Below are 22,594 nucleotides of genomic sequence, written 5' to 3'. Positions count from 1 at the left end.
TTGGATTTTCTAGAAAATAATTTTGACAAATCCACCATTAACATTACTATATATTTCAAAAATCGAATCGTTGAATTGCATGTTTTTTATGTTCTTAATATATATGTCAAATTTTGTACCAATCGGATATTATTTACTATATGATTTATTAGATTATATTTTATGCATAATTTTAAACTACAAAAACTTACAATTTAAACAATTTATTGATAACATAACTATTCTATTTTCATGAATCTAATCTAGTATGTGGATCATGATTCCCTTGATTCTAGATTCATTTTTATAGGGGCAGGGCTTATCAATTATCATACAGTAGCCTATCACAGTGCATGCATTGGTGTGCACACCCATAAAAAAAACACACACACATATTATTTATCTATTTTAGGGTTAGAACTTAGAATAGAGCTTGGCTGATGGCTCCGACTATCGTGGAGGAATTTCTCCAAGTGCGTACAATATGTGTATATATATATATCTATATATATATATTAGAAATTTTTTATTGCAAATTTTAGTGCAATTGCATTCATCCATTTGACCACACTTTTAGTGTTGAGTTTTGTTATTAGATTTTCAGTTGCCTATAATGGTGGTTTACAGACCTATAATGGTGGGTTTTACACTTTCCGCTAGCTGCCAAACTAATAAAGTCTCATTATCGCTGAGCTTGCCTACCAAAAAAAACTAATTGATATCTTGACTTAATAGTAGAAATCATTTATTATGAAACAAATATTATAGGTTTTAATTTTATCATATCTATCAAAATAGAAATGACCAATAATATCAAATGTAGGGATAAAGGCCCAAAATTGTATATTGGGCCTTGGACTTTGGCCGAGGACGTTGATTGGTCTGAGAATGAATAAACAATAATAAGGGTATTAAGTGTGTCTCCTCGGATAAACAAAGTACAAATCAAACATATATTCTATTACTCAAAGTGACCTTCTAGGAAATTCCACTAAGAGTGATGTGCATTGTGAGCGTACTGGAAGAGTGGAAGCTATGAAATATCTAAGGAAAAGCTGCTGTCATCGCATTGAATGCTTTGCAGCTAACTTTCTAGTCGCATGTATGTGGAGAAGACCCTTGAACAGTGCTGTCTTAGCTACCATAACTCATAGAAAGCCAGAGAGGGTATTTGATGGGACAAGCACTCAAGAAGTGGCTTAAATGATCAACAAGTGTAAGATCAAGATCGTCCAAAAGGAACTATATAATATAAGAGATCTTCCATGGATAAGGGATCGAAAAAAGAGAGAAAGAAAGGACTATAACAATCAAAATTGTATTTGTAATCTGTTTAATTGATTTATATTAGAACTCACCTCCTCGGACCGTGCCGAGAGCGAATTTATTTGGATCAATCTCTCTTACTTTTGTTTGATTACCTCTCAAACCCATTCTATCCGTTGTCTAACTCATTAGGGTCTAGTTCTCTAACTCACTCTCTACAAATTTATTGTATTGGGCTCATTGGACCAATATCCCTTTACATTTTGAGTTTGGGCTTCAAAACATGTCCCTACACCAAAATATAAGTTTATTATACATTTATCAAAATTTCACTTCATTTATTTAAAAAAGAAAATAAAAGGAAAGAATAAAAGATCCCATAAAGTAATTTATATCTTTTGTAATAATTTGACTCAAATTCTTTAATTAATATAAGTATCTCTATAAAATTTAAAATGATAAAATATATAGAGTTATGAGGAAGTGGTTTACACTTTCATACTTAAAATAAAAATAACTTTTGCCACAACTCGACTACATGGTGAGTTGTGAGTGGTGGAGTAAATGTAGTGGGTCTATAACTCCTCCACTCACAACTCACCACGTAAACAAATTATGATAAAATTATGACTTTAATTGTGGTCTTAACATCATTGTATACGAAATAATTGAAGGCCTGTTTGTTTTTATGTTCAGAAAATGATGGAAATTGTGTGTTTTTATGAACTCTTGATTTCTTGATATGGAATTGTGTGTTTTTATGAACTCTTGAATTCTTCCTAACTTGCTTTTTCAAACTTGGCTTGTAATAAAATACCATATAGCTAGTGATGCTGGTATGGAAATCTTTTGTCAACTATCAGAAGACCAACTTTAAGCATTCCATTGTCTCATTTTTAACAAAAAGAAGATGCTATTCGCACCACCACATTATCAAGAACAATTTATTCGAGAATTTATGGTGAATCTCAACTTTGATTGGTACGTACGCCATGTTTAGAACAACCAGCCATTGCAAAAGATGGACACACTTTCAATACTGGTGAAAAGGACAATTTCATAAATTTGTAAAGGAATAGATCATTTGTTGCAGCTTTACAACGACAATTCCATTCTAGATTTTTTTTCGAATACAGAATCGGTTGTTATGACGCAATTATAAATAATTGCCTATTTTGAAAATTTAAATAGTTAGAAAAAATAAATTTAATCATTTAATTATTATTCTAACATTAATGTCGAAAAGTATATATACTTTTTCTTTTCATCTACTTTCACAAGCACCTAAAATTGAAGGCGAGATCTTAATGGTTGACTACTTTCCTTGACAAATAAACCTTGAATTGGAATAGTGCAAGTGAAAAGCAGAGCATTTCTAGATGGTTGAACCTAGAGAAGATGAAAGTGATAGAGTGTAGGCTTCCGGTTAACTTAAACGTTTGTGGCCCACGCGGCCACGCCTCCACTTTGTAGGACAGTGTAAAGGGATGGAAGGGATCGAATTTTCTGCACTTTAACTCACCTTTTTTGGATATCTTTATCAAAGGAAATCTACATAAAGACTCTCTCTCTCTCTCTCTCTCTCTCTCAAGTTTCCAAGCTAGAAAAATTGGTTATTTTGTGCACATTTTCAATATACAGCCTTTTTTTATTTTTATAAATATTTAGAGATAATTTCAAACTATGGTGGTCACTCTTAATATTAACTCTTTTTTACCATTAAACCAAGACATTAATTAGTTTTTTGGTATAGATAGGGATTGAACCTCAGATCTCAGACACCAATTGATTTTTTGGTGTAGGCGAGGATCGAACTTCATATCTTTTATTCAACGATAAAAGACTTTACTAGTTGAATAACGGGAAGTCTGAAACCCGCTTCAATAAATAGCTTGAATGATATGTTAACTGATAGCGATCAATGTTACCTAGCTTGCTACTTTATTTTAGTAACCTTTTTTTTGCAAAAAACCTTTGTGGTGTTTTTGTCCTTTAACTACACGGATTACAATATTAAGCAAGGTCAAGTAATACTAATTGAATACGTTTACTCAAGCTGGAGAGAGGGGACATAAATTCCAACTTGTTAATTCAGTTATGTGAGAAATGCTTTTGTTGGACGACTAAGATTTCGTCACATCACTATTTCACTAGTATCCCTAATGGGACCCTAAAGACTAAAGTAACTCTAACGAAAGAAAGTGATTGTGTTTTATGTCAACCTAATGACATTTTCGTTCTTTAGGTTTTGGAAAAAATTTCCATCCTTTAGGTTTTGGAAAAATTTTCAAAATCTAATTTAAATCCTAAGACTACTTTAACATTATTATTGATGAAAACTGTTAACTTGTGTTTGGATAAAGAATTAGGAAAGCTCTTAGAATTTTTAAATAATGGGATTTAAATTGATGGGGTTTCCAATCTGATTTTTCATTGTTTGCAGGGACAGAATTAGGATTTGAGGGAGGCAAATATAATTTTCTTGAGAAGGACAAATATAATTTTTCATAGACTTCTTTTCTAAAATCTTAAATATATACCTATTATTTAATATTTTAAAAAAATTTGGGGGGGGGGGGGGTGGGCCACAGCCCCCCTCTTCTTGAACATAGTTCCGTCCCTGATTGTTTGCATAAGCATAATGAAAAATTAAGATAGAAAAGTATTGTAGTAATTGCAACAATGATAGTAATGGCTAAAGCTCCTGTTTAATGTTCTAGTGTATTAGACTAGACACGATACAAATAACTGAACAATTTTAAATACATGTCCATAATTTATCACGTGCAATGCATTAAAACACCATATGCAAGCCAAACCCTATATTCATACAATTTGGTGAACGAAAAGTTTATAAATAATTACATATTCATACGTCATTTAAATAACCTACATAACATGAAAGATAACAAGTCTAAATTTACAAGTTGTGAAAATTGAGCTTGATGCTAAAGTAGTGATGGAGCGGATATCAAGTAGTTTGTGTAATAATTATGCTCACTCTACCCTCATTTTGGATTGCATGCAACTTATGAGAAAAATCCCAATCGTGGAGATTAAGCACTATTTTCAAGAGGCGAATCAGTGCACAAACAGATTAGCTTAACAATGGAGCAGCTCAACAACAAAATTTTATGGTTTTGGTTAATCCTCCTATAGATATCAATTTTTTTTTTTTTTTTTAAGTATTATGATTCAGGGAGCTTGTAGTATGAGATGTTTTGCCTGAACTCTTTTATGTTAAATAAACGCAATGCAATCCTTTTCTACCACCAAAAAAAAAAAAAAAAAAGAAAAAAAAAAAGAAAAGAGAGAGAAAAGAAAAGAACAAGCCACCATGGTTGTGCTTGTGCATATCTCATAAGAAATAGTACACTATTTATGGGCTAATGCCCTTTGGACTGATGCCCATCAGGGTTTCAGGGCATCTGCTCATCTCATATGGCCTAGCTAGTGCCGCTGCACACACTCTTGTTTCTTGTCCCAATATTGTTGCCTTTTGAGAATACCAGGAATGCCCTCACTCAACCAAGGGATACAATGAAGTAGAAAAGGGCAATATTGTAATATCATAGGTCTGGCAAGTTGCAGTGGCACGACGCCATTGTGATCTTCTGGGCTCCACTAACAATGATTGGACCAAAGCTGTCCTACCCTCTCTCTCTCTCTCTCTCTCTCTCACGCCAACGTGGCACTTATCAATGGGTATACGCCACGTGTCCCACGCCGTCACTATCGGCTACGAGGATGTCTGTCCGAACATGTACGAGGACTGTCAAAGCATGTTGTAATAATACTATCTGAAAGACAATTTTACCCTTGGCAACTATCTCTGTTTTGTGTTACTTTATGGGGGTAAAAATGTCGTTATGATGTAATCCACAGAGAATATTTTACAGGGGGCGAATTTGATATTTTCACGAAACATTTTCCAAAATTACATCTCAGCTGTCATCTCTTTTATCTCTTATCAGCCTCTTCACTTGCTTCTTGTCTTGTCTCTCTCTCACAACAAAGCTTGCTTTTTTTTTTTTGGGTTTCTGAGCTCAACAAAAATGGCGTTTAGGAAATCACTCACCTGGGTTCCAACCTTTTTGGTCATTCTATTACTTGCTACAATACCATTTCTTCAATCTTCTCGTACACGTGAGCTAGTTTCCTCTCTCTCTCTCTCTCTCTCTCTCTCTCTCTCTCTCTTGGAGTTGTTTTTTACTTTTTGTTAATGCATATATTCACCATTCAATGTACAGGTTTCCAAGGTGGAACAACAATGCCAGAAAACACAGTCAAACTGATGGCACAGGTATGCATATATTTTGATCATATATAAAAAGCATGTCAAAGATACCATTTTTACAATCAGAAAGATACCATTTTTGCTTCTTTTCTTTCACTGTCTTATCTTTCCAATGTGTACCCTTTTCATGAAATGGTCTTTCTCTAAAGAAAGTTTTCTTTTTTCTGGAAAAAGGGATTTCAAATCCAGGCTGATATATTTGGAAATGGAGGAGCTTCTGTTCTCAACATAGAAGACTCAGCAAGAGAAGTTCCAACTGGACCTGACCCTCTTCACCACAACAACAACCCAATAGAACCCTAGTACCTCTCTATATATGGACCTCTATTCAGTCAAAGATTGAGATTATTATGGTGGGTTTCTCAGTTTCTCACCAGTTTTGTTCCTTTTATTTAGTGATGGAGTATAATAATGGGTTATTGAGAGTTTTGGTCTTGTATAGAGCTGTTCATACTTGGCTTTTGAGAATATAAGACTTCTGAATGGGCTATTTGATATTAGGTTTATTTAGCTTAAATTAAAACAGTTTTTATTAACATTTTTTTTCCTCTGTAAACGCAATTATCTAGAATTATTTGCTCAAAATTCTTGTCCGGTTTTGTATTTAGTATAACAACTAAAAAGAAAAATGGTTTGGAAAGCAAAATTTATGCTTTTATTTGTTTACTGCTTTGCTTGAGTCTTGAGGTGGCAGTGAGTTTTTTTTTTTTTTTTGGATTTGGGTTGTATTTATTTTTGAAATTGGGCAATGGGCATAAAAAAGATAATTTCAAATTTTCAACAAAAAAAAGGAATGGGTGGAAAGATTAATCCAAAATTTGTGATTCTTTTTTCGGCTGTATGGGCTCCCTGTCTCCCTGCACTCACTGACTCACTGCTAACTTTGGCCCAAAAGACTTCATTGTTCATGGTGCTACACTAATTGGTCCATATGCAATCAGATAACATAATTGCTTTATCCTCAACTTGCTGCTAGTTTTAAGAAACGAATTGTTTGGAAGAATTACAAGAGAAATGCTAACCAATTTTCTTATGATATTGATTAATAGTCTATTTTTAAAAAAAAAAATTATGAAAAAAAAAATTAATATTTTAACAATTTTTTTTTTTAATTTTCATAAAAATTATATCAAAATTTTACGATTATTAACTAATTTCTTAAAAGCAGTAGTTGGCAGCACCCAAAAAACAAAATCAATTAGAGTTGTACAATTATTTAATAGAGTAGGAAACAAACAAAAATTTCCAATTATTTTGGCTGTATACGTGGTACTATGTTGTACGACTCTACCTGGAAACTTGTGTCATGGAAACTTGCGTCATGGGACAATAGAGTACTATGTTGCACCAGTGCAATGGCATCTTTTTTTTCTTTTTTCTTTTATATATATATATATATAATTTTAGGAATGGCATCTTTTTTGCTATACGGAAAATATTACTCAAAATAGTAATTGTTAATTACATAATATTTTTTTTAATAAATTTCATAAAGGTTAGCTATAATTGTTATTGATATTTATTTGAATTTACTAGACAATCACAGTCCACGTATACTACTTTTAATATTTATTATTTATAACTCGTTACATGAATGATTTGTGAACAAAATTGTGACTATAGACTTATTGTACTCAAAATATATACATAAAAAACTCCTAATGAACTTGTGTGAGCTAGTGAACTAAGCCAAGGAGAAATATTTTTGAAGGTAGTGGTGAAGGTGTTAGTCTTGGCAAGGAGAGACAGTCTACTCCTCCCTTAGATTTATCTCAATGGACTTTAATTTTCAGTGTGGAATATTAGAGGTCTAACTTACTCCTTTAAACACAAGGAAATTAGGGCCGGCTTGGATTAAAAAGTATAGGATATCTATTTGTTGCGCCTGGTAGAAACTTGAATGAAGTTAATGCTTCAAAGATTAAAGTTTATTTTTGCTGAATGAGGTTCATTGTGAGATCATTGCAAGCAAGGGGCAAAGATTCTTGGCCTCCTTTGTGTGTGTTTCAAACAGCTAGCGGTATAGCAAGCATGGATTTGTGGAAAACTATAGCTTATTATAAGGCTCAAATAGGAGATTAGGTATGATTATTGGGAGGTGACTTTGATATTGTTAGAAGCTTTGATGAGAGATTTTGGGAAGGAGAGATTCTTCTTTGTATGAAGAAGAATTTTGTCAGTGTTTGAAAGAAAACGAAGTATTAATTGGACCACCTTTATACTGGGGGTTATATACTTAATTTGATAAATAAGAGAGAGGATCGAGCAGTTTTAGCTGGCTAGAAAGTTGGATAGAATTTTAGTCAATCTTTTTTGCATTATTTAAAACTTCCCTCAAGCTGTTTTGCAATAAAAAAGCGTATAAGCACAACAAAATCTTATAAATTATATATATATATATATATATATAATTCTTATTTTGAGTTTGGAACTATGTTGTGGAGTTAGGTAAAATTTATTTTATTTTGATTTATGATGAGTTGACATCTTAATTTATTATGAAAATATTGTAAGATTTTATTCTCACCGTATAAGAACTAGAAATAGAATTTCTCCATTTTGGATCAGGCTGCATGTTTTTCAACTCAAGCCCAAGTTAGGTCCAAGCCTTTTTTTTTAATTTTTGGACTGACTATGTTGGCTTTCTTTAGAAAATGCAACTTCATCTTAAAAGCATGTTTATTGGCCCATCTCTTATTCTTATTGCAATGTTGTCTACATTTGTATCACCAAAGTTCTTCATAACAAATTGAAAATATATAGTGCAGGACTGTCTAATAATGAATTATTCTCCTTCAACCCTGAAGTGGCCCTAGCAAATTTCTCATTGAAATGGAAAGAAGAAAAGAAAATAAATGTGTAGGATCTGATATGAGATTGATTGATTTACATGTGAAGCTTGAAGTCATTTTATACATTAAAGTTTCTTTAAAAGTCCATCAATTTTAGGATGTATACTTGGTCACATGCTTTGAACATTGAAAATATCGTAACCAAATAGTGTGACCCGATGCAGATTAGGTATGTGGTCTACAAAGTCGTTCTAGATATTATTTCTCCTTAGTGGTTAGTGGTTGGTAATAATGAAACACTTATTCATAACCCCCCAAAAAAAACCAAAAAAAAAAAAAAATCACAAAAGCCAAGAATGATGCAAAAGGTTACGTTCTTTCAGAGGAATTTGTTCCAAACTGATCAAAATGTTGACCCTGAAATCGTTTTCATTCACTTAAGGTTTTGGACAAAAGCCACTGTTTCAACCGTTGTTGTCAAATTATATGTCTCTTGTTTTGTTTGTTTTCAATAATACTAGGCAAAAAGCAGGGCCGGCCTAAGGTATTTTGGGGCCTTAAGCGAAACTTTTAAATTGGACTTTTTTTACTGTTTAAATATTTACTTTATATTATTAACTTTATATAAAATATTTTTATTTAAATTTTATTTTTCTTGCTTGTTAAGATGCAAAATTATTAATTAAGTTTTTGTATTCAACTTCTTTTAAAATATTCTTTTTAATTGATAATAATTGCAATTATTTCATTGTTATCTTCTTACTCTGTTTTATAAATTTATTTTTCATTTGTAAGATTTTTAACTGAATTTTTAGTTATATTTTTTTATTGCTAGTGACAAATTAATCTAGAGATCTGTTTTGAGATTTGATTTAAAAAGTTTTTTAAATTTTTTTATACCAAATTCACAAATTTATTTAATAAAATCAAATAGAATAAATACTTTTCAAAAAATAAAGATTAAATAACATCTAATTGGACCAAGAAACAACGAATTAAGTAGCTAGTGTTAGACTATTCTTTATATTTTAAAATAAGAATTTATGAATTAAAAAAAATAAAAAAGAACAAAATGATAAATCTAGAAGAGTGTAGTCACTGTAATACAACCACTAGAGGAGTCTTTACTCTTTACCAAACATTTGCCTCAAAAACCCAGAGAACCTCTCCCGTGTTCTTTAAAAAGCAAAAAAAAAAATTGTCTTCTTTCTCCCATTCTTTTCTAAATAACCCAGAGAAAGTAAAATAAGAAAGCTATGTCACAAAAAGGTAAAATATTGGCTTTGTTTTACTTCTTCAAGGGACTGTCGATTGCCGAGGGAGCTGCTTGTAACTGACTACCATTTTAGGTAGAGACGGAAGATCTAGCGGCAATTTTTGATTATCTGGGAGAATATTTCAACCTCTTCAGGTATTCAGTTTTAGTTTAGGAGTTTTGGAGAGATTGAGAGAGTTTGGTCTATGTTTTTACTTTTTAGTGTGTCAAGGAGACTCAATTTAGTCTAAAATTCTGAATAATTCTAACTGTTTGAAATTGAGAGTCAAACAAAATACACACATATTGAGATTGAAATTTCATGTATTGGCTAAATTTTGGGGCATAATTAATACTCTTCAAGATAATTAATAATCCAAAATTTTCTTCTACCGGTCTTTGTTTTTTAAATATAGTATTGGATAAATATTGACTAATATTTGAGATTATATTTTTAAATTTTGTTGACCTGGAGCTTGATTTTGGGGGCCTTCTATCACTTGGGGCCTTAGGCAATGGCATTAGTTGCTTCTACTGTTGAGCCGCCCCTGGCAAAAAGTAGGGACATTTGTTTCTATATGTCTGGAGAACGTACACGTCTCACCCTTCTTTATCACCAACTCTCTCTCTCTCTCTCTCTCTCTCTCTCTCTCTCCATATATATTAATTATTGCATTGGAAGCCTCATAGAAATTTTCTTTGTTGGTCTTAAATTTGGTCGTCCGGTACACTACATTTCAAAGGAAAAATCCTAGAATTGCAAGCAAGGGCGCCCGTGGCCTAATGGATAAGGCGTCTGACTTCTAATCAGGCGATTGTGGGTACGAGTCCCACCGGGCGTGCACACATTAGATTATGTAATTAATGTAGTTACTTAGTTTCTTTTAATGAATCAGCTTTTAACCCAAAAAAATCTTAGAATTATTGAGAACGTCACCCAAATTTTCACACCCTTCCTCCTCATTTTATTTTGTGGTTGACCCAAATGAGGTGATACTATTACTAGATGAGAGGGCGTGTCTAATAACATTATATTTCATATATATTCTCCTACTCACGCAACAATAACAACAACATTAACAATAATAAAAGTTGATTAAGAGCTGCCTTTATGTTAAAGGGGATATAGTATTTAGGATTCTTTAAGCACCCAAATTTTCATGTCTAATGCATATATTTTGTTATTTCCTTTGTTGCTCGCTTATTTTCTCTCCTTTATCAATAGTCTTGATTTTTGTAAATATATATTTTACATTCCATTTTCTTTTCTAGAGCACCAAATATGTGTTGAGAGTTGAGACCTACAAACTCTTTTGCCCATTCTCTTGTTAGTTAGATGTTTCTCCTCCATTCCACACTCCATTTTACACCTTTATAAAAGACATGTTTTAATTTTGTTTTACCACCACCTTTATAAGTGGATTAATATCTTTTTATGTGTAAGATGTATGTGTTTGCGCTATAAAATTAGCAGCAAAAATAAATATTCCTAACCATCTTTTAATTAAAAAAAGAAGCACCCAATCAACCAATTTTGGACATCACATTATATGTTGATATCGACAACCATTCATCTTCAATTGGATGATTTAATTACTGGCACTAGTAAATATAAATAACAAAAAAAAAAAAAAAAAAACTGGTGCAGTAAGTATGATTCGAGAAGGTTCCTTGTAACAGTAAAAGAAAAATATCTCTTGAAAAAGTGCACATGCAAAAAATATCTCTTCAAAAAGTGCATCCACGCAATAAAGAAAAAAACAAAATATCTTAAAAAAAAAAAAAAAACAAAAACAAAATCTCTCTCACTATATATATATTTGAGAGCTTTGCTTATTTCTACATCTCTCTGTGTCCGTGACTGTGATTTCCGTTCTCTCACACGACCTGTCACCGCAGCGCTTTTTTTTTTTCTTTTTTCAAATGGCGGATAAGCTGGAGACTCCAACGCTAGACGCGGAGAGCGCCACGCTCCTCCACGCGATCTCGGAGCACGGAGGCTACGCGTACGTGAGCATGGCGACGCTGGCTGCGGAGGCAGGAGACCCACGCGCGGCTGAGGCGGCGCTTGAGATGGCGTGGGAGCAGCTCCACTCTGGTCCCTGGCATTCTGTGCTGCCGGTGTGGCGGGACGCGTACTCAATGGCGTGCCTCCACGTGGCGAGGCTCCACTTCTCCAACGGTGAGCTCAGTGAGGCGCTTAGGGTTTTGGATATGGGCCTCATCATGGGCGGTTCGCTCCTCCGTAAGGACCTTGACTCCGCCGTCGAAAAGGTCTCCGCCGTAGCAAGGGACTCCACGGTTTCCGATCAAAGTTCTGATCGTCGATTAGTTCGCCATGAACTCGATCAAGAGGAGGTGAGGTTCGTCTTTTTTGTTTAATTTTTTTGTAAGCGTAAATTAATTAAGTATTATATATATAATTTTTTTTTCCTGTTTTTGAAAATTTATTTAGCAAAATTTTACCTTTATTTACTGTAATTTTAACAAAATATTTTCAGTTTTAGCTAAATAAGTTGTTTCTAAGATATGTTATGCTTCATGCACACAATAAAAGCGATGAAAGTGATGTAACTAATGGTCCATGCGATACTCGATAATTCTAGAGATGCTAAATATCAAATTACGTTAATGTGGTCGACTGTGAGTAGTTGACACTTTCTGTGCAGTGGCCACTTTTATTTACATGGGGACCCACCTCTTTTGGCCGAACACTCGTAGTTGACTGTATTCAGCACGTTGTGAAATTGAGTGCATCCAGAGTATTTAGTGCTTCAGTATGTTGCACTTGTCACAAATGTTATGAAATTTGTTGGGTCTATATCGTTGTTGTTCATGAATCATGATATTATGATATGAAATCAATGAAATATTTAGTTTTTACTAATATAATATAAAAAAAACTTATAAATTTAGTGAAGATTTTAGCTTTTACTAATTTAAAGAAGTACAAGGCTTTATGTCATTTAAAATTATAATTTTGTGTTGATGTGTATAACAACACTGAAAATATTCACCAAAAAGGAGGGGAAACAAATTTTGAACTGTGGTTATATTTGTGGGGGCAGAGCTCCCATGAGCTCACTAACAATTTCATATTATTTTCAGCAAAATGGTGTTGCTTATTGGGACTTCTCTCTTTTTCTGAACACTGTTCAATATGGGTGAGCTGAGATCTTTAAGGTTGGTCATCTAACCAAGAACCATCATTGGCCCAATTGTATCTGGTAGATATATGCATAGATGTTCAAGGAAAAAAACCGCCATATCTTCCTCCCGAATTTCGAGACTATCTAATTATAAAAGATGGGGGTGTCATAGCATTAGATAGGATGAGTTTGGTTATAATTTTTTTTTTTTACCATATCTCCCTTGACTAACTAAGTGTTTTTGCAAATTCATGACTTTTTTCTTGTTAGTTGTATAATCCAAGTCCCAGTTAAAGAAATTTTTTTTTCCTCTTTTTTGGTAGGTCTAAGTTGAAGAAATGGAAAGGAAATAATCTCCTTTTAAAATGGATAAAACATAAAAGATCATAATGTGTAATTTTACGCCTTATAATAGGTAAAGTCAGTATAAAGTAGTAATTTGCAAATTTCATCTTTAAGGCCTTAGATTTTGCTTCCCCACTCCACCCCCAGCAAGTTGTAGATTATTTAAGGAAACTGTGATTCATTTGCTTTAGTGCAAAAATATTCACAAGTTTTCTTTTCAACTATTTGATTGAAAATTTTGGGAACACTGACAATTAATTATTGCTGTTGATTGGTAAGCTTTGAACCTATGACATTCCCCAATGCACCTGGTTACACATTAGTTAAAGACCCAGGATTACCAGGAAGTACGTATTTTATATAATGTAAGATTAAATCCTGGTTGGTTTCTTGTACTTAATAATGAAAGAAGTGACTTTTGGCTAAGCTTTATTTTTTAATATTTTAGATTCTTTAAAAAGTATTATTTCACTTTAAAAAAAAAAAAATATTAGTGAGATAATTTTGAGTTGGGTTTCCTTTTGAGAAGCCTTAAACTTAAGTGTAAAGGGTAATGGCTGTCTCCAGAAAATGGCTTACAGGGTTAAAAAGATTTCATGGGTCATTTATGAATATTGGAATTAATCTTGTAGTGAACTGAAAACATTTCCAACTTTTCCTGTTCTACTGAACACTTGAACATGTACAAAACCTTTTGTTGAGAATGGTTTAAGCTGAAACAGATGGAGCCTATATGAGTTTTTTTTTTTCGGGTGATAGGCAATGAAGAGGTGGATCAGCATGAAATAAGGGATAAGATCTTAGTGTATGTTCTGTTTTCTTTTCCTTCCATATTTTTGCTCTTTTGAGTAATCCTCCTTGTATTAGATGGTTGTATATGGTTATGAGTTGGTTATTAGCATGCTGCATATCACAAGTGAAGAGAGATTCATCAGCTCTTTTAATATTGCAGGTGCTTCGGTCTTTACCCATTAAGTCTCTGTCTTGTAAAATTGTGGTAAAGAGGCCTGCTCTATCTTTGGAGGGGTTCCTTCGTGAATATTTTCTATCAGGTTCTCCAGTTATTATTAGTGACTGTATGGCTCATTGGCCAGCCAGGACAAAGTGGAATGACTTGGATTATCTAAAAAGGGTTGCTGGAGACCGCACAGTTCCAGTTGAGGTAATTAATTTTTACTGTTGTTGTGATAAGTTTTGAATATAGTCTACTAAGTCAATATGAAGGCTCTATTTTGGTCCATTCCTTTTCCCATATATAGCAACAATAGCCAAATATATTGTCCACTACAAATGCCTTTGTCTGCTCCAGATTATTTTTAAGACTGCTTCTGCATTATTCTTGAATGACTTGTATTCCTTTTATTTTTACTATCACAAATAAAGTCATCCCAGTCCACTGTGACCATATCATTTGATTTTGATGAAGTTCGATGATTCAGGGGTTGTTTAACGCATAATACACCTATTAGGCAGGGTCAGTGTCTGAGCATCGGATGATCAAATCATTGTCACAATTTACTTGCCACCCTACCATACCCACCACTTTCATTTAATAATTGAAAATTGGTAAAGTTTAAACTTTTTTGCAGGTTGGCAAAAACTATTTATGCTCACAGTGGAAGCAAGAGCTTATCACATTTTCACAGTTTCTTGCAAGGATTGAGGCAAACAACTGTTCTGACAACCCTACATATCTCGCCCAACATCCGTTGTTTGATCAGGTATTTAAGTATTCTTTGTGGATGCTGTATTGTGGTATCATGATACATGACAGTCAAACTACACTTTGCTGCCTTTCAAATAGTGATATCATACTTCAATGGCAGATAAGTGAGTTACGGAAGGACATTTGTGTTCCTGACTATTGTTTTACTGGGGGTGGGGAGCTGAGGCCTCTTAATGCCTGGTTTGGTCCAGCTGGGACAGTAACACCGTTGCACCATGATCCACATCATAATATACTTGCTCAGGTATTATAGACATATAATACATTGATTAATTGTAAAATGAAGGTGTCTTCTGGGGTTTGTTCATCTATATTTATCTTCAAGTGGCTGTTGCTTTTAGCACTTGTTATTTGTTTTTGCGTATGGAATTTAGCTTCAGTCTCCTATTGTTTACAATGATCATTCTGCTAGGGTTTCAAGCTTCTCCTTTTCTCCTTAGAAGTGATATATTAGTTAAAGCTACTCACTTCTGGATATTTGCTATATAATTAAATTATGTAAAATAGGTAAACCGCTTTGAATGCATAACTCCATTCTATGGGATAACAGAAATTTCAGTCTCTATGGTTTGATTTTAAGTGAGCATTTCATACTTCTTTGTATGACTTTGTGATAGACTTAAAATATGTCAAAATGGGCAGTGCCCAGACATTCATGTATTTCAATGCCAGGCATTTATCATTCACTCTTGAGAAGGTGAAAAAGCAAATTGTACACAGCTACACACGTCATTAAGTTGTGACAAATTATAGAGTCCTGGCAAGACAATTCAATTGGATCTTGACCTTTAAACTTGAGCATTTTTATACTTTTATTTTGAGGCATTGCATTTTAATGAACTTAATCCCTTGCAAAGTTTTAATGCTTAGTAAGTGTTATATTCTGCTTCACTGATGAGCAAAAAATCTGCAATAAAAGTTATGTTGTATTCTAACTTCTAAGCAGTTCCATCTATTAAAAGGAAAAGTGTATGACAGTTGTGGTGCGTTAAAGTTGTCTTGGTGTTATTAGGGTCTCAAGTGCACATAAACAAAAGCTCTTTTAAAGCAAAAGTGCCAAGTGAGACTTGACCACGAGTGTACTAAAGCTTGTTTTAGAGCCATGAAAGTACATGTAATTGCAAAGAAAAATACACTATTGCAGCTTTCCTACATGCAGTGATGCAATCAACTTAAATTTATGTAAGCCATAACTCTGAATAAAATATATTGATTCAAATAGCTAATAATGGTTGAACTAACTAATTTCTCTATACAACCATTTTGATGCGCTTTTATTGTATAAGCTTATCGTGCAGGCTTCATTCTTTGGTTTGATTTAGACCTGCAATGTGTGTGTGCGCGTTGGTCTATTGTCTTTTGCATTATCAAAAAAAAATTATTGAACTGGCTCTGCCGCTTCATTTTCAGGTCGTCGGCAAAAAGTATATAAGGCTTTATTCTGCTTCAGTGTCAGAGGAACTTTACCCTTACACTGAAACCATGCTTAAAAATTCAAGCCAGGTAGCTGCTTTTTTTAACTCTGCATAAGCTTGCTTTCTCATTTTGATGAATATACACATTCTCTCTCACACACACAAATGTGGGACTATGTGTACACTTGCAATGCTAGTGGCTAAGTCATTCTGTGCCAGAATCTCGTTAAACTGCAATCAAGCAAATTCCTTGGAACCCTTTTGGGGCTCCTTAACACCTCACTGGATAATAATATCAGTTTCCTCTTTAGAACTTTGTTAATCCAGCATATATATCTGGCAGCCACATTTTCTCGTTTGGCCTGGACATTATCTCCTGTCAAACCTCCTAAGCTGTTCTATGTTTGAATCCCATATTTGTTATCTTCCTTCTCTTTTCCCACCTTAGATTTATAACTTGAACGCATACCGCACTTAATTTATAAATTGAGTTTCATATTGAATGTAACTTTTGGCCCAAAAAGACAAATTTACACTGAAGAAAACTTGTGGGCATTTCTTGCTCTTATCTTCCATCCTGGTTTTGTAGTGTCAGTCTTCAGAGTGCAGCATATTCATGCTAACACTTTCATGTCGTATAGATCTGCATTGTATGAAATTAAAATCCCTCTCCAGTTTGATTGATGATAATTTTGAATGAAGGTTGATCTAGACAACATAGACGAGACGCAGTTTCCAAAGGTGCATGACTTAGAATTTCAAGACTGCATTTTAGAGGAAGGTGAGATGCTTTATATCCCGCCCAAATGGTGGCACTACGTGCGATCTTTGACCCCAAGTTTGTCAGTTAGCTTTTGGTGGAGTGACATTCAAAATTGAAGCATGGCATGAAATGTTATCGTTTCCCGTATATTTTCTTGATATAGAACTGAGCATTTTGGATAATTGTAGCTGCTATGTTTTTTTACTAGACAGGGGTAGCTGTAACATTGATTGATATTATTACTTATTTAAAAAAAAAAAAAAAAAATTGATTGATATTATTACTAGAAATATATTTATGTATATAAAAATTTTGTTCGACTGTAGTATTCCAAATGATAGAATTGTTTTTTATTATATGTGAGACATGTAAAACTGACTTTTGATAATTTTTAGCATGGTTACTTAATATATATATATATATATTTTTTTTTTTTTTTTTTGAGAAGCTAATAAAATTTCTTATTATATAGATTATTCATTATTCATCTCTCAGCTGCATAGTTGAAATATATGTTTTTTTTACACTTGTGTTCCCTATCCCTTTTCTTTCTTTTTTTTTTTTTAAAAAATTTACGTAGGACATAGTGCTATAAATGAATCAAGTTGTTTGTGAATGGATTTGACTTGATTTAAGGAAAAAACTTGTTTATATTCGTTTATTTAGAAGATGAGTCAAAACTCTGGTTCATGTTAAGCTTGAACTATTAAATGAACTAAGTTTAACTATAGTAAAATGTTTTTAACTACTTTGTTATAATATTAAATGTTATTTAATGAACTAAGTTTAAGGATAGTAAAATGTTTTGAACTACTTTGTTATAATATTAAATGTTATTATGTATACAATTATAAAAATATACTTATATAAACTTAAGATTGAATTTGTAAAATTGTAAATACATTAATAAGATATCAGATATCAAATTGTTATTTATAATTTAGTGATAATATAAAAGTCTATTTCTTAATAAAACTTCTACATAACTTTTAACTATACATGATTGATAAATCTATTTTTTTTTAGCTTGTAAATGAAAACCATTTATCTAATTAATTCAAATGATATAATTTTAGTTATTTAATTACTAACATAGACTTGTGAATGGATAAAATTTTTTACTCATAATATTTATTTTATACTTGAAAAGAATAAGTTAATCAAGTAGTTTATGAACATGTTTGAATTTATGCAATAAAATAATTCAGTAATAAACTGAATGTAAATGTATAATTTAATTTGTTAATGAACTTGAGTTCCAAATTGTGTTTAACTGGTTGTTTTGGTTTTAGTGACTTGGAAGTCGAGGCAAAACCCAAGAGGGGGTTATTAGGTGTCATAACCTTGGGAATATATGATTCATTTGGTCAAACTTAAGCAGAAAAGAATTGAGACAAGATATGGTTATTTGTGGGTTTGCTCTAACCAAAACTGGATAAATTAAGGTATCGTGTCAACATGAGAACTGTGAGAGAGAAAGAAGATTTATGTATTTTGTCAACTTGAAATATTTATCTAAGATTTGCACAAGATATCATTTATATGTATCTAAATTTTAAGTTCCTTGATAAGTCTTGGGAGTAAATCACTTGATTTCCTTTACTTCTAGTTAAAGGCGACTCTCTAAAACCATTCTCAAAATAAATTATACATAGCTCATTCGCATATAAAAGAATAATTCTTGAATGACAAATAAATTTAGCAAAGAATACAATTCAGTGGTATTAATATATTTTCTGAGGATATTTAACTATTAATGATTCTTAAAAAAATAAATATAGTAGTTATTAATATAAACCACAAAAAATTGCAAGGCTTTGGACAAGTACATCTAGATTTGTGACAAAAGAAAAAGAAAAAGAAAGCTTGGAGTAGTTAGTAGAAAAGCAAATTTCGCCAGGAGTTTTGAGTCCCATGGAACTTACGCGTAGTCCTCTCATTTCCCTTTAAACTCCTTCTCAGAGTTTGGATTTGATATAAGGTTTATTTCTCCATAATAATATACTTAATTATTTTTTAATTTTTTTTTGTGTAAACAGAATTTCAATCCTCAATTTCTTATTTGATGATAAAAATTTTTACTAGTTGAGTTAATTGAAACCCACTATTTCCATAAGTATTGGGGGTGGTTGAGTGGGATTCCAAACTTGAAATCCCTTTTGTACATGCATGAGTAAGATTAGCGCACACCAAAAAAAAAAAAAAAAAAGATCACAACAAAATAAACTCACCCTTGATGTTTATGCACGAAACCATGATGTCGAACCTTACATTATAACAGCAAATTAAGAGATATTGATAGAAAATCAGGAGGTACAGGGTAATATTATTTTATTCCATAACTTTTAGATCAATTATTGCTGATAACCTTAGAAAAATTCAATTACTACCCTATACAACATTTTTTTATTATTATAGGTAAGAAGTCCCATTCTATTGGAAATATTTTATATAATCAAAAGTTTTTGATCTTTGCTGATAAAGCATTCATCTTGCCCGGGAATGGTCTGTAAAAGGGAAATGGAATTCTTTTTTCTTTGCTTTTCCTTTTTACGAGTTGCCTTTAGAATAGCATCATCTCACAAATGTTTGTCTGCAATATAATATCATCCATATAATGCTTTCCAACACCAAATCATTTGTTTGAATTTTGAATTTGGAAATTATTTGTTGGATGGAGCAGCAACTTGATTTTTCAAGTGAAAGTGAGTACTAACGACAGCAAATTTGAAAAAATGTGGTACAATTATGAATTAAAAATCAATATGACAAACAGGAAATAGCATTATTGATTATTCTGAAAGATATTAACACCTGCCCTATCAACCTAAAGGTCAATAAATCTTATATAAGTCAGGCTTAATGTTTTCACTAAGAACTTAAAGTTTCATCACAACTAGTACTTTGCTTCAAAGAGCATACAACTCTTAGTGATCATTCTCCTACTCCTCAAGATCAATGGCAAATACTAAAGAGCACATAGTAATGTTCCCATTCATGGCACAAGGCCATATAATACCTTACCTAGCCTTAGCCCTCCAAATAGAACAAAGAAAGAACTACACAATAACCTTTGTTAACACCCCTCTCAACATCAAGAACCTCAGGTCCTCTCTCCCTCCAAACTCCTCCATTCACCTCCTTGAAATCCCTTTCTCCAGCTCTGACCACAGTCTGCCTCCGGACACTGAGAACACCAACGTCCTTCCCTACCATCTCATCATCCAACTCATTGAAGCCTCCACTTCTCTCGAACCATCATTCAAGAAACTCATTGAAAACTTCATTGAACAAGGCAACCCTCCACTTTGCATTATTGCTGACATATTCTTTGGATGGACTGCAAGCATTGCTAAAGAGCTCAACGTTTTCCATGCAATCTTTACTGTTAGTAGTGCGTATGGATTGGCATGTTATTATTCTCTCTGGATGAACCTGCCTCACAGGAAGGAGAATTCAGATGAGTTTTCTTTGCCTGACTTTGCAGAAGCTTCAAATGTTCATATTACACAGCTGCCAACAAATATATTGGAGGCTGATGGTACTGATGCTTGGTCGGTTTTTCAAAGCAAGAATCTTCCTGAGTGGGTGAACTCTGATGGGATTTTGGTTAACACTGTGGAGGAGTTTGATCAGGTGGGATTGTTGTATTTTAAACGTAAACTTGGAAGCCCTGCATGGCCGAATATTGGGCCAATTCTTTTATCCAGGGAAAACAGAGAAGGTGGTATGAGTCTAGAGCCTTGCATTGAGTGGCTTAATACTAAACCTTTGAAGTCAGTTCTATATGTATCTTTTGGGTCACAGAATGCCATCTCTGCCTCACAAATGATGCAATTGGCTATGGGGTTGGAAGCTAGTGACAAGAATTTTATCTGGGTGATTAGGCCACCAATTGGATTTGAATTGAATACAGAATTCAAGGCAAAAGAATGGCTACCAAAAGGATTTGAAGAAAGAATCAAAGAATCAAGAAGAGGGTTACTAGTGTATAACTGGGCACCCCAGGTTGAAATTTTGTCCCATAAGGCCGTGTCTGCAATTTTAACACAGTGTGGATGGAATTCTGTGCTAGAAGCGCTTAATCATAGTGTGTTGCTGATTGGTTGGCCACTGGCGGCGGAGCAGTCCTTCAATGCAAAGTTGTTGGAGGAAGAGATGGGAGTTTGTGTGGAGGTAGCTAGGGGGAAAAGCAATGAGGTTAGACATGAAGATATAGCTGCAAAAATTGAGTTGGTGATGAATGAGACACAACAGAAAGAGAAGGAAATGAGAAGGAAAGCATTTGAGGCCAGTGAGATGATCAGGAATGCCATTAAAGATGAGGAAGGTTTCAAAGGGTCATCTGTCAAAGCAATGGATGAATTTTTTAGTGCTGCATTATCAATGAGGGAGAAGACTATGAGGGAACAGAATGTTGCTGTTTTGATTGAAGGAAAAAGAATTTAGAAGAATAACCAAGTGAATAAAACTTGTCCTAATTTGTGTTTTCTATTTAGTAGATCAAATTGCATCTCTCTCTAAAATGGCAATGCCATTTGCTTTGGCGCAATTTGAGGTTTAATTTTTATCTAGCTCTTGCACAAGTTCAATTCTGTGGGTATGTTTCAAGGCTTTCAGCCTTTCACTCATTTGGCTGCCTAATAGTAAATGTTACTGCATTTTATATTATCCAAATTCCACCCAAAGTTATTTCAATTAGGCCTAGAATTGAACGAATTTTTTATGTTCTAGAATGTCTTCTAAGACTTACAAAATACTTCCAACATTTTGGAGGTGATTCCAAATTAAATTCTACATTTTAAAAATGTTCAAGTAAAAACTTAAAATTGTTTTAATTTGGCTCCTTAGAGAATTGAATAAAAGTAATGAAAATCAAATAAACTAGATGAACGCGAATGATATTTTAGTGAACCAAAAAAAAAAAAAAAAAAAATTCTAACATAACCAAGAACTCTGTGCAAGCTAAATTGGCCTTTAGAGCTATCATAAAGTTAGGTAGGTTGAAAAACACTCCGAACTCAACCCAAATCAGACTTATACACATCTTTATCCGTAACCAAGATGTCACAAAATTGGTCTAGAATCACATCAATAGACAAGTCCAAATAAAATCTTAACCACAAGAATATATGACAAACTAAAGTGAATGCTTGTCAAAGTTTGATAGTTGTATATCTGTAAAATTTAACTCATGAGTGATCATGTCAACCCATTCTCTTTTCTTTATATTATCTAGAAATTATTTTCAATGCTCATTTTTATGATTATTACATTATAACAACAAACACAAAGATATAAAGTAAAGCCTAAAACTTTGGCAAAGAGTTTTGTAACTTAATGACATTAGTTACTTTATTTTATTAGAAAAATTAGGGTTCAAATCCTTATTTTGTAAGTTGTAACTATTGAATTATTAAAAATAAAAATAAAAGTTCTAAAACATGCTTTAAGATATATATAGGACATGCATGTTCTAAATTAACATTAATTATTTCATGTTTCGGTTCTATATAGCGGGTCTCTCATAATAGATGGACCTCTCATAGGCAATACTGTTCGCTAGACTAGACAAAGAGATTAAATCATTAACTTCATTATAGAGGA

At 33.0% G+C, this 22,594-nt stretch overlaps 2 protein-coding genes and 1 non-coding gene across 4 annotated transcripts; all 3 read left to right on the top strand.

Moving 5' to 3' along the window:
- The first annotated feature begins 10,358 nt into the window (after positions 1-10,358).
- TRNAR-UCU lies at positions 10,359-10,431 on the top strand. The gene has a single exon. It is a non-coding gene; the product is annotated as a tRNA-Arg (tRNA).
- Positions 10,432-11,416: 985 nt separating this feature from the next.
- LOC115976155 (lysine-specific demethylase JMJ30) lies at positions 11,417-18,570 on the top strand. 2 transcript variants are annotated; one of them, XM_031097302.1, is made up of 7 exons: positions 11,417-11,947; positions 14,036-14,245; positions 14,673-14,804; positions 14,910-15,053; positions 16,220-16,312; positions 16,927-17,005; positions 18,280-18,570. In XM_031097302.1, the coding sequence occupies exons 1-7, from the start codon at positions 11,513-11,515 to the stop codon at positions 18,318-18,320; spliced, it is 1,134 nt and encodes a 377-aa protein (XP_030953162.1). In that variant the 5' UTR covers positions 11,417-11,512; the 3' UTR covers positions 18,321-18,570. The 2 variants fall into 2 exon arrangements, with proteins under 2 accessions (XP_030953162.1, XP_030953153.1); XM_031097293.1 differs by lacking the exon at positions 18,280-18,570 and having other exon boundaries at positions 11,418-11,947; positions 16,927-17,250.
- An 840-nt stretch (positions 18,571-19,410) lies between these two features.
- Positions 19,411-21,578, top strand: LOC115973963 (UDP-glycosyltransferase 92A1-like). The gene has a single exon (XM_031094227.1). The coding sequence runs from the start codon at positions 19,946-19,948 to the stop codon at positions 21,434-21,436; it is 1,491 nt and encodes a 496-aa protein (XP_030950087.1). The 5' UTR covers positions 19,411-19,945; the 3' UTR covers positions 21,437-21,578.
- The last annotated feature ends 1,016 nt before the right edge of the window (positions 21,579-22,594 follow it).

This window comes from Quercus lobata, chromosome 1, assembly GCF_001633185.2.
Source record: "Quercus lobata isolate SW786 chromosome 1, ValleyOak3.0 Primary Assembly, whole genome shotgun sequence".
NCBI classification, from domain to species: Eukaryota; Viridiplantae; Streptophyta; class Magnoliopsida; order Fagales; family Fagaceae; genus Quercus; species Quercus lobata.
Note: the sequence above shows the minus strand (reverse complement) of the source record. Positions and strands in the feature narration are given on the sequence as shown.

What these genes read in the sequence shown, in the direction of transcription:
- LOC115976155 (XM_031097293.1), top strand. Translation starts at nt 11,513, where the DNA reads ATGGCGGATAAGCTGGAGACTCCAACGCTAGACGCGGAGAGCGCCACG. An exon ending in ACCGCACAGTTCCAGTTGAG is followed by an intron (nt 14,246 to 14,672) that starts GTAATTAATTTT and finishes ACTTTTTTGCAG; the next exon opens with GTTGGCAAAAACTATTTATG. An exon ending in TGCTTAAAAATTCAAGCCAG is followed by an intron (nt 16,313 to 16,926) that starts GTAGCTGCTTTT and finishes TTTTGAATGAAG; the next exon opens with GTTGATCTAGACAACATAGA.
- LOC115973963 (XM_031094227.1), top strand. Translation starts at nt 19,946, where the DNA reads ATGGCAAATACTAAAGAGCACATAGTAATGTTCCCATTCATGGCACAA.